Here is a 12,354-nt window from a genome sequence, read left to right as displayed (position 1 = left end):
GTGGCAGTCATTGGTAGTATTGGGTTCCACAATTCGAGAGAGATGTACCAGGCAGCACTGGCAGTGTAGGTTGTGAGCAAGGCATAGCCACAGTGATGCTGTAGTGCGAAAGCACAACCTGCTGCTGGTTGTCGTGGATGCCCGGGCCTGTAGAAGTCGGAGCTCTGAAAGAAGACTGCCTGGCAGTTCACGACTTGCATGGAGATAGCGAAAGTGTTGGTCACTTGCATTGTTGACGTAGAAGTGGTTCTCAAGCTGAAGAAGCTAGATGGCACAGCTGCTACTGTAAAACTGTGGTAGGCTATGCGTCCGCGAAAGGTGTGAGCACAGAACATCGGAAGGCTTGCCTGATGCTGCTTGCGGTGAAATCCCGAATGCCGATAGCATCAGGGATGCGGTGGTCGCTGAAGGAATCGCAAAGGTTGCACTTGTGGCATCGCCCTGCCTGCGAGAGTGAAATTTGTGCCTAGTGGAGCCGATGGGAGAGCCTCTGTATCAGTGATGAGTGAAGTGCCCCCGAATGAAAAGCGCACAGCGTGTGGAAACGTCCAAGGAATGAGAGCGACGAGCTGTACAGTAGCTGACAGTGCTCACATTTGGCTGAGTGAATTCCTTCGAAAGAGCTGTCAGACAGCTAGCTGCCTTTGAGCTGGGGAGTAGGCTTGCAGATCAAGTAGAGGCTTGATGCTAAGGCCGGTGCATGCTGACGGTCGGTACGGGTGGGTGCAGGCGATGTGGGACGACAAGATGCAGAATAATGTGATGGTTCAGGTGGCGAGAGCTGTTGTGACTGAGTGCTTGACGTGACGTAATGAGCAAGGACGGCTGTCTGCAAGTCCCTGTAGAAGGCGGGGCCAGGGGGTGGCAGCCGGGGCCTGGAATTCAGCCGGAGCCTGGAACCTTGTTGAGACGGAAGTGGCTGCCCAGCTGGATGAACCAGATGTCCGGCATGTCGACATAGAAATCCCGGACACCCTAGAACCATGGGACATCTGCCAGATTGCGTGAGGCTGCGTCACTCACACCTTGGTAGAGTCGGTGCGTTAATGCTGGCATGGTTGGGTTCACTCATTCAGGTCACCAATTTGTGGGAGGCGGCACAAAGACATAGCCGCCGTGGCCTCGGTTTATTCAGGCCGGCCAGCGATGGTGTCACAGGATCTCGGGAGTGGCCGATACCGCGGCTGTTTAGGTAGAGTGCGCTAGGGTGTTCTATTCTCGCCCTACATGCTAGTGAGCCATTTTTTTATTCACCGGCTCTGGAACCAATAGTTGTGCCGCTACATATATACAGTAGAACCTCGTTCATACATTTTGGAAAAAACCACGAGAGAAAACGTATTTGGTGGGAAAACATACGATCCGAAATAACTAAAAAAATTTGATAGACTCAATTATTGTTGACATCTACGTACTGCAAAGCGTCACGGGGATCGTTACAGTACGAGACTCCGACGCATGTCGAGCTGGTGGTGCTCCGGCAGCCTGAGATGCGTTAGGTTGTTTTCCTATTGCGTGGTGTGTTAAGAGGGCGACGGGAAACCGAAACGAAATCAAGCTATTGGGCGATGCCGGATGCCGCCGAAGAGAAGTGTGATACCCACATTGCGCCGCCTGCAGCAGGGAATGGCGGCACATTTGGATAATCACCTGGTAAAAGCGTGCAGTACGCTACCAATCACACTACGCGCCACGTACTGTAAAACAGATAGGTGAAGGTGCTTATCACAATAGGTTTGGCAGCGATAGTGTGAATTCGGTGTATGATGGCCCAGGCAGAGATTTGCTGGTATCGGAATGAGAAACTGCATGCACTGTCATTTTCACGCGAGACAGGCAGCTAAAGATGTTTATCGCAATAGGATTGGTGATGATAGCTGAGATTGCTATGTGCAATGACCCCGAAGATTTGCTGGTACCGAAATGAGAAACTGAGTGTGCGCCAGCGTTTTCACATGAGACAGGCGGGCAAGTATTGTGGTGAAGCTGCAGCAGCGGGCAGCTATATACAGTCGAATCCACCTATAACAATATTCAAGAGCCACGAAAATTCCATTGTTAGAAGCAATAATTGTTATAACCGGGTTGCATGAAAAAAAATATCAAAATAGGGGATGGTGTAGCTGTTCTGAGAAAGCTATAATGGTGGGGAGGTCAGTTCTCCTCCCCACCACCTTCCTCTATTTGGCTTCTGATTGTGTTGAGTCATCTAACTGTTTAACTCTGCTTCCTGCATGCTCTGATTGCATGTTGTTAACAAGCCGCGGCTGTCGGCGTTCAAGAATGGCACTGCTATAACAACTGTAAAGAAGGGTCTCGGGCGGCAAGTGACATACGAACTCCGCCAAGGCATCGCTTTGGTGGCCCCAAGAGGTGCCATTTAAAAAATGCAGGAACGTTGCCGTGGCAGCATCTCAGCTTGAGAAATCCAGAAGAAACGCTGGAGCGAGATCACCACAAGCATCTAACCAAGCACTTCCCACTGGCTTGCACGAGAAAACTGCATGTTCGTCAGCCTTGCTTGCTTTACGCAAAGCAAGCCGACATCCTTCTCCCAGCAGTCCAGGTGCTCCACGTAGTGAAGCAGAATGTCCCTTGCGAAAACAAGCCCATGAGGGACTGAATCATCTACAGGACCTCCCTTGGGGACAATGTTGAGGCAGCCTGCCCTATCACATCACTGCTGCTGTCGTGGCCATCACGGTCACTATCCAATGCAAGCAAGTTTGCAACGATTGCCTCATCAGTTAGGAGCACTTAGTTTCCAAATCTATAGCAGTGTGCTTTCTTTTTCACTGGCAACGTCGTGCATTGCTGATGATCAGCAGGCGGATCAGCCATCTTCTGTTTTGGCGGCAAGTCAAATGAGGCTGAGAAACAATGTGGCCAGGAATGGCTTCGACGCAACGAACAAAGCCAAGCACAAGTGATTTAATCCATTAGCAAAATTGTGCAGAATGAGGGCCAGGGAATAAAGGAGCAACTGTGAGGGCCGAGTGAGCAGTTTGGGAGCAGCGCCGGCAGCGTTGTCAGCGCAGTTGGTGCGGTCCATTTGTGTTTCGGAAGGTGGCGTGGCGCAGAGCTATGGGCGCAGCGCATTCGCGTTCAGAGGGATGGAAGGGTGTCAGGAGGGATGCGCGCAAGGCTGGCGTGCATTTCTCATGGAGAGAAGTGTGCGGCGGCAGTTGGGGTGGCGGACGGTCATGCAGAGGCTTGCATTTCACTTTTTCTTTTCTCTTTTCAAAGATTTCGCATTCCATTACTTTTCGGCACAGACACCCAGGAGCCAAACTTCATCCTTATAACCGATAATGTGCCATGGGGACATTGTAGTAAGCGGGTTTTTTACCCCCGATAAACATACAGAAGTTGACGGTGCAGCAGGTTTTCACTGTTATAACCAATGTTAAGGCTGACATCGTTATAAGTGGGTTTGACTGCACTGTTCTCGATCGCGCGCACCTTGTGCATTTTCTTGTTTATAGGTGGTCTAGTGGCCGGAAAATGTATCATACGATCACAGTTTGGCAATGTACTGATTGTTGGTGGCGAAAAATCGTGTCTTCCGGGAACATCTGAACCGGCAAAAATGAGCGTAACTCTATCGGGCCATTTTTTGTGTTCTTGGTGGCGAATGCTGGCACCAAGAAAATGCACATAATGGGAACATATCAATGAGATTCTATTGTATACAAATAGTAATCAGTCTTCTTTGTAGTCTTCGGCACTGACTTAAGTTTTTTCTTTGGTAGCACCCTGTGACAACATATTATATATATATATATATATATATATATATATATATATATATATATATATATATGTATATATATATAATGTTAGATAATTGGAAATGGACAGTGCAAGACTGTCAGTAACCCTTCAATGTGTCGGTATGTTTACGTAGCATCATGAAAAGTGATGAAAAGGCCTTGTTGAACATAAGGCCAATATTTTGATGAAGATTCAGTTCAATGCCAGTACCATGTGTACATGTATGCCTCACTTTGTCCCCTTTTCATGCACTGCAAGTTATTGGTAAAAAGCAAGCCAGTGATTACGATTACACAATGTTGTCTCAGCACTTTTTATTGCAAACTAAACTCTCTCCTTACAAAAGAAGGAAAGTCAATTTTTAGTGGTTTTATAAGTTATATTTATATTTGAAGTATGTTTATTGATGAAACATATTTATACTCTGATATACTGCAGTTTGAATGCATTTATCTCTCACGCATGGACACCCGAGTGGCTGCAGATGCTCGAGCTCTGCGGAGGCGCAGTCAAGTTAGTGGTTAGGCACCAGCTTATGGGGGCCCCAGTAACCATACACATCAGACATTTTTACTACACTCCTAAAATATAGTGGTGTACGATTAGTGATTTTTGAGGCCAAATTGAATGCGAATCAAATACGAATTGAATAGTGCCACAAGCAAATAAAATCAAATTGAATATTGAATAGTTTTTGAATAATGAACAGTCATTATCGAAATTAATATAAAACAATGTTCGTGTCCTAGTATTCTTAAGGTTAACAAGTTTCAATCATTACATAGTACATTATCAGGCGTTGTTTATTAAAAAGTCGCGATTTTGCCTGAAACGCGAAGCGCCGATTGTGATAGCAAATTAGCAGATCGCTATACTAAGTAAGGATAGTAATTTTATCCATCGTATAAGCTTGTAAACATTCACTTATTAACTGAATTAACAGAGAAGGTGTCACACCTGCACAGGTAAACAGGAACCCATCTCGCTTGAAGACCGCGGAATCTCACTGTCAAAACACTGGAGTGAGGAATTGCAGCAGCAGCAGCAGCAGCGAGCGAGCTAATCGACCTTTGTGCATATCTTGCTTTAATGCGAACGAAACGTCGAGAGCTTAGTGCATACAAAGCTACCAACACTACGCGCACTCTGCACACATTGCGGATCGCTTTGAAGATGAAGCCCACGTGGCTGCGCACGTTGGCCATGTCGCAGATCGCTTTCAATATACAGCAGCCACCGGTGAAGGATGCACCCCCCCCCCCCTCGACTCGCCCCCGTGCCTCGCACGTGACACAAGAGGGCGCACTTGCTGCCTGAATGTGGCTCAATCACGAGATTGAGCCACGTTCACCGGCTCACCCTCGCACACTGAATACGGCGCGCGGCAACATTTTTATCGCCCTTGAACTTTATACGGAACGACACGGCGGTGGCAGAAATGCCCCTGGAGTGTCCATATAATTGCTATCACAATAAAAGCACAAAAGGAGCATTAGGAGCAAACAAGTAGTTTTTCACATACACAGGACTGTTCAGGGAGAGCATGAATGATTGCTGTACGGCCTGTAAAGTATGGCTACCTAAGAGACATAGCCCGCTCCACTATGCAATTTATTAAACTGAAGCTTTCTTTGCCTCTTCCTTCGACTTTCCCACTGCTGCTGCTGCTGTGGGATGCTGTGGCTGCTGCTGTCGCGCACACTGCCTTGGGGGCGTGTTCAGAGCGTGTTATGACAGGCGCGAGTCAGACAGGAAAGGCGACAAGGGAAACTCATTTTCATCCCACCGCGTCGAATGTGCACAATGCCCTCTGGAGCTCCCTGGGGGTCGCTACTTTAGTCGCTTGACAGCTGTAATTATCCATGACTCCCCTCAGAAGCATTGTAGAAACTGCAGCACTTCCCTTTCTACTAATGTGCGAGGCCAGAGGGGACATGGAAAGAACTGTAGAGAGGAGAAGAGGGGAAGACGGAGAGGGAGGAGAAGAGGCCGGTCCCATACAAGTGAGGGGGGGCAGGTGAAATGAATAGGCAGACAAACCCCACTACTATACGACAGCGGTTGCGGGGAAATGGGATAAGCTTAAGTTCAAGGTATAGTACAGTATGTTGCTGCTATTTCTGAAAAATAAACGCCATGCAAACATGTCTAGCGGGCAATTTACGCAGGGATGCAGAAGCAGAGCCGCATTAATTAAAGCTCACCGCAGGGTCCAGGAGACACTTCGGCAGCGGTCGACCATCAAATCAACACTTCTGTGCTTGCTGCATTAGCTTTTCGGCTATGGCATTGTTAGAGGTAATGGATTTGATCCTAATCGCGGGAGCTGCATTTCAACGGGGACAAAATAGAAAACACATGTGCACTTAGATTTGGGATACGTTAAAGAACATCATGGTGTCAAAATTAATCCGGAGTCCGCTACTACAGCGTGCCTCATAATCTGAGTGTGGTTTTGGCACCTACAGCCCCATAATCAAATTCAAGTTCAATTCTTCTGCCACAATGCAATGTGCCATGTGAGGCAATGACAACGCTCAACCCTCTCAGAGGTCATAAAATATGGTGCACAACAATGCCTCAAGCAAACACCTCTTTCTGTGTGTTCTGTGTACTGCGCAGACAAAGAGCAGTGGTGCACGCAAGGTAACTTGTAACATCAACTCACCATTCGTGGGTTAGCCTAAACGTTGAAGAAATTAAGCTTTAGCCGTTAACATCACCGTTAATTATAGTCAAACAAAGCATCCAGCACAGTAAGCTTCTCTTACATCGATTCCCACAGTGCGTGGGATCTGCATAATTTTGTTTTATGTCTATGCTATGTCCATGGGGGTGAAAACTTACCATACTTTTGCTTCAGTTTAATGTTTAATTGGCACAGCTGATGTTTTGAAATATTAAAAAGTATTTGATAAATATTCGCATTTACGAATAGTGACTATTTTATCCGAAGACTGAATCGAATAGAACACTATTGGATTAGTTATTTGAAAGTTTAGAATATTCGCACACCCCTACTAAAATATGCCAACTTTTGCCAGTAATCAAAGTTATGTAATTCACAAGTGCAGAACAAGTCTGCCATTGAAGCAGAAGGCAGCTTAGTATATACAGTAATGTGTGGCTACCTAGAGAATATGACAGAAAAGCAGATTACTGCAGGCTTCATGATGCCACGACATTAAAATGCAATACAAGACTACGACGAATACCTGCTCAGACTGCAAGCTTGCCCCTATTTGCATATACATTTATCAGACTCAAAAACATTACATAGACACTTTCTCGCTGTTTTCACCATGCTGCTGTTTCTGCTGCTAAATCTATATTATCATTCCATCATGGCACATCATTACTACAAAGTTCACCGAAGATTAATGTGAAGATTAATGTGACTCATTAATGTGAAATATGAGTGCTTTCATTTGTTTCAATGTGTTTTCATTTTGTGATATATTGAGGCAAATAATTTGAGAGAGACATGTAGCAGAGTCAGAAATCGTCAAACCTCTGATCTGCAGGTCAAGCACATCGGTTTTTATATGACTCGTCAAAGGTTCCAGTGTAACCGCTGGTGCCGCTTGGTTTCCAGGAAATAGTACTACACAATTAGCACCGCGCATACAATCAGATTACAAAAGAATCGCAAAACATGAAAATCAAAACAAGTGCGAACGACAGGTGATGCGCGCAGACAATAGTACGAAATGAGCTCCAGCTAAAACCAGATACGAGTATGCATTGAGCGGGTTCGCATGAAACCAGTTTCCCATGCGCACGTCACTGAAGGGGCTGTTTTGAATGGTTTCCGCCGTTAGTGGCTCGTGTCTTTCATCTGCCACTCCGTGTTCGCTCTTTTATCTTTTGCTGTTGTGCTCATTCGCTCCGTTACGCTGCCGCCACTCGCCGCAGGAGCGGGTCATTAAGGGTTGCGCCGCGCTCTTAAAGGAACTGTTTGCCCCCATCATGGGACTGTCCATATCTCCAAAATTTGCATAGGACTTACCTCAGTTCTGTGACCGGTGGACTTAACGAAACGCTCGAACTCAGCATTGCTGACCTCGTGCACGTCGATGTAGAAGTCATTAACACGAACTGGCCTTGCAGGATTCTCGCCATCAGCTACAAAGATGGGCTTGTCTGTCCCCATCTCAAACTCACCGCCCCGCACAAACACCATCTGGTTGGTTCTCGGGTGCTCTGTGCTACTCCAACCTGGGCAGAAGTCCCAACATGGAAGTCGCATTCAAAAGTGCCTCTTGTGCAAGTTTTGCCACTGATAACACATTTGCAGCAATTCTCTGGGTAGACAAAGGAGCACCTCTAAACATTTTGCTAACCCACACCAGCTCCTGTTACAAGTCAGACAGCTACTATAAAAAGCCTCACAGCTTTTATTTATATATTCAATTACTATGTCAAACATATCTGATTTTCAATAGCACTGGTATGACTATGCTTCAGTCAAGGTAAGTCTTGTTTTGGAGGAAGAAACATAACAGATAAGAACACTGCAGAGCTATGCTTGGAGGCAAAAACCCTACACACACATAAGTACTCCTTCTCTATACATGTACACACACACATATATATAATCTAACATATATGGAAACTGACCCTTGCAATGTTTAACACCCGAACCCTCTCGAGTGAGGCTAGCTTAGCAGGACTCTGAAGAACTATCAGACATTGTTTGGGATATCATCGGCCATAGTGAGATTAGAACTGGTGAGGTTTATATATTGCTGAATAACGGACATGTCCTCTGCTATAGATGTCTCCTAGATAAGAAGCAATACGGGGTAGGATTTCTAATCGAAAAGGACATAGCGGGCAATACTGACGAATTCGTGTTCGTGAATTCTACAGCATTAATGAGAGGGTAGCTGTAGTCGTAATCAAGCTTAATAAGAGGCATAGATTAAAAGTAGTACAAGCCTATGCTCCAACATCCAGTCACGATGATGAGGAAGTAGATCAGTTTTATGAAGATGTTGAATATGCAATGAGAAAAGTGCAAACTCGGCATACTATAGTAATAGGTGACTTCAATGCAAAAATGGGGAAAAAGCAGGCTGGTGAATGAGCAATTGGCAACTATGGCGCCAATTCTAGGAGCACTAGAGGAGAGATGCTGGTAGAATTCGCAGAAAGGAATAAGCTTTGAATAATGAACACCTTTTTCAAGAAGTGTAGCAACAGAAAGGGGACCTGGAAAAGCCCTAATGGTGAAACACGAAATGAAATTGACATCATACTTTCTGCTGATCCCAGCAGGATGTAGAAGTGTCAGGTAGGGTAAAGTGCAGTGATCATAGGTTAGTGAGAGCTAGGATTCACCTTAATTTGAAGAGAGAAAGAGCCAAATTGGTCAAGAAGAAAGAGATAAACCTAGAGGCAGTAAGGGTAAAAGCAGACAAATTCAGGCTGGTACTTACAAACAAATATGCAGCCTTAGAACAGAGAGATGATGATGACATAGAGCTAATGAATGAAACTAACTATGCTAGCTTCAGAGGCCACAATTGAAGTGGGAGGCAAGGCACTAAGGCAACCAGTAGGCAAGCTCTCCCAAGTAACAAAGGACCTAATAAAGAAACAACAAAGAATGAAAGTGTCCAACTCAAGAGATAAGACAGAATTCAATGAACTGTTAAAACTGATCAACAAAGCGAAAATAAGTGATATTCAAAAATATAACGTGATAAATACTGAACAAGCTGTAAAAAATGAACGCAGCCTGAAATCAGTGAGAAAGAAACTTGACATAGGACAAACTAAGATACATGCACTGAAAGATAAGCCGGGTAATATCATCAGCAATCTCGAAGACATACCTAGTAAAAGAAGCGGAAGAATTCGAGACTGACCTGTACAATACCCAGAGGAATCAGGATACCTCCATTAGAAATAGTAATGAACAGGATACAGAAAAAACTCCTTCTATAACCAGCGATGACGTCGGAAGAGCTTTGCAAGGCATGAAATGAGGAAGAGCGGCAGAAGATGGAATAACAGTCGATTTAATCAAAGATGGAGGAGACATAATGCTTGGAAAACTGGCGGCTCTTTATCCGAAGTGTCTATCAACTGCAAGGGTCTCAGAAAACTGGAAGAATGCAAACATTATACTAATCCACAAAAAGGAAGACGTCAAAGAACTGAAAAATTATAGGCCCATAAGCTTACTCCCAGTATTATATAAAATATTTACCAAAATAATCTGCAATAGAATAAGGGCAATACTGAACTTTAGTCAACCAAGGGAACAGGCTGGCTTCACGAAGGGATACTCTACAATGGATCACATTCTTGTCATTTATCAGGTTATCGAGAAATACGCAGAGTATAATAGGCCTCTCTATATAGCTTTATTAGATTACGAAAAGGCATTTGATTCAGTAGAAATACCAGCAGTCATAGAGGCATTACGTAATCAAGGAGTACAGACCGCTCACTTAAATACCTGGAAAATATCTACAGAGATTCCACAGCCACCTTAATTATTCACAAGTAGGAAGATACCTATAAAGAAAGGGGTGAGACAAAGAGACACAATCTCTCTAATGCTATTCACTGCGTGTTTGGAAGAAGTATTCAAGCTATTGAACTGGGAAGGCTTAGGAGTAAGGATCGACGGCAAATATTTCGGCAAACTTCGGTTTGCCAATGACATTGTTCTATTCAGCAACAATGCAGACGAGTTACAACAAATGATTGAGGACCTTAATAGAGGGAGTGTAAGGGTGGGGTTGAAGATTAATATGCAAAAGACAAAGATAATGATGAAGAATCGGGCAAACGAACAAGTGTTCAGGATCGCCAGTCAGCCTTTAGAGTCTGTGAAGGAGTACATTTACCTAGGTCAATTAATCACAGGGAACTCTGATCATGAGAAGGAAATTCATAGAAGAATAAAAATGGGTTGGATCGCATATGGTAGACATTGTCAGCTCCTGACTGGAAGCTTACCATTATCATTGAAAAGGAAGGTGTGTGTACAATCAGTGCATTTTACCAGTACTGACTTATGGGGCAGAGACTTGGAGACTGACAAAGAAGCTGGAGAACAAGTTACAGAAAGAGAACAGTTTAGATAGGAGAGCAAACGGGTACAGACGACATTCTAATTGACATCAAGAGGAAAAAAATGGAGCTGGGCAGGTCATGTAATACGCCGGTTAGATAACTGTTGGACCATTAGGGTAACAAAATGGGTACCAAGAGAAGGGAAACGCAGTCGAGAACGGCAGAAGACTAGGTGGAGCGATGAAATTAGGAAATTCGCGGGCGCTAGTTGGAATCGCTTGGCGCAGGACAGGGGTAATTGGAGATCGCAGGGAAAGGCGTTCGTCTTGCAGTGGACATAAAACAGGCTGATGATGATGATATATGTACACATAGATGTGCTCCTTCTGAACAAATATTTCGTATGAACAGTGCTATAAACCTCAAGTCAACGATAGAGCCTTGTTCTTTTTAAAGCTGAACATGTAGTCTCTACACTTCGTGCAACATACAGTGGTAAACTGTTGGCCTCCAGTACACACTTACTCAAAATGCTGGCCTTCTAAGATAGTCACTGTTAAGGAGCGTAGCCGAAATTTTTTCTTGCCGTCCTGCACTACAAACCAAAACAACCTCCGGCACCGGAAATCATTCTGGATTTTGTCTAGAATGTCATTTTCGCACTCGAAAAGACAGACATTTCAGCGCGAACATTGCAAACTGGGGCTGGATTTTGTGGCAGTCCCCATGCACTTGGAGTCACATAACACAAGGAACGCTATCTAAGCACAAAGTTTCAAAGGCATTTTGATGGCGAGCAGGCTCGTCGCGGCATCTTGCGGAGGCCACGGAATCTACGGAGCACGTGGATTTCAATTCTGAAACTTAGTGGGTATAAGGTTCTCAAACTTTTGATTTAAAAGGTGCATTGACATCCATAAGGTCGTGCTTTTGATTTTACATTCCGTAATTTTGGGGGTTTCAAGTTTTTATAAACGTTTCATGCCAAAGGTGCATCAAGTTTTCTAAAGTCATACATAGGACCATATGAGAGAAGCCAACTCAACACCTTATCAGAGAGGTTGACAATGCACGCAGCGAGATCCGATTAGACGAAGCGTTGTGGCGGTTCATTTGTGTCATCATGTCACAGAAAAGAATATCAAAATTTTTTTCACATGCGCCAAAGCATCCATGTCAAGACACTAAAGCCAGCAGAGGTAACTACGTTATTATTATTATTATTATTATTGTTTTTATTTTGACTTTTATTCGTGGGGACACATCGAGCTTTAATTTTCTTGTTCTTACTACCCGTGGGCTGCCAGAGCCAGCCAGCGCGGACACATTCTTTTCATGTTGCCCCGACTACCGCGCGGCCACTTTGGTGCGCATTCGTTTTTGTTTGGCCGAGTAGATTCTTGCCTGGCAGAGTTTTAGATGCTTTCCAGCAAGCAGACGAGAAAAAGAGACAATGGTTGCTCGCTGCCATCACTGTGGGAACTCGACGGATTGCAATGTGCTCGCTTGAGCGCAACCTCTCCGGAAAGCCTTGTCTCAGCGGTGTAG

The 12,354-nt window shown here is 44.8% G+C and overlaps 1 protein-coding gene across 2 annotated transcripts in view; it reads right to left on the bottom strand.

The window, feature by feature from the left end:
• Positions 1-12,354, bottom strand: part of LOC126523414 (formylglycine-generating enzyme) — a 113,429-nt gene that overhangs the window by 80,666 nt on the left and 20,409 nt on the right. For both annotated transcript variants that reach the window (XM_050172033.3, XM_055066792.2), the window contains exon 2: positions 7,784-7,992. In XM_050172033.3, the coding sequence (XP_050027990.1) occupies positions 7,784-7,992 (209 nt within the window). The remainder of the gene's footprint in view (positions 1-7,783; positions 7,993-12,354) is intronic.

Source organism: Dermacentor andersoni, chromosome 6 (assembly GCF_023375885.2).
Source record: "Dermacentor andersoni chromosome 6, qqDerAnde1_hic_scaffold, whole genome shotgun sequence".
In the NCBI taxonomy this organism is placed as follows: domain Eukaryota; kingdom Metazoa; phylum Arthropoda; class Arachnida; order Ixodida; family Ixodidae; genus Dermacentor; species Dermacentor andersoni.
This window is presented reverse-complemented; position numbering and strand designations above follow the sequence as displayed.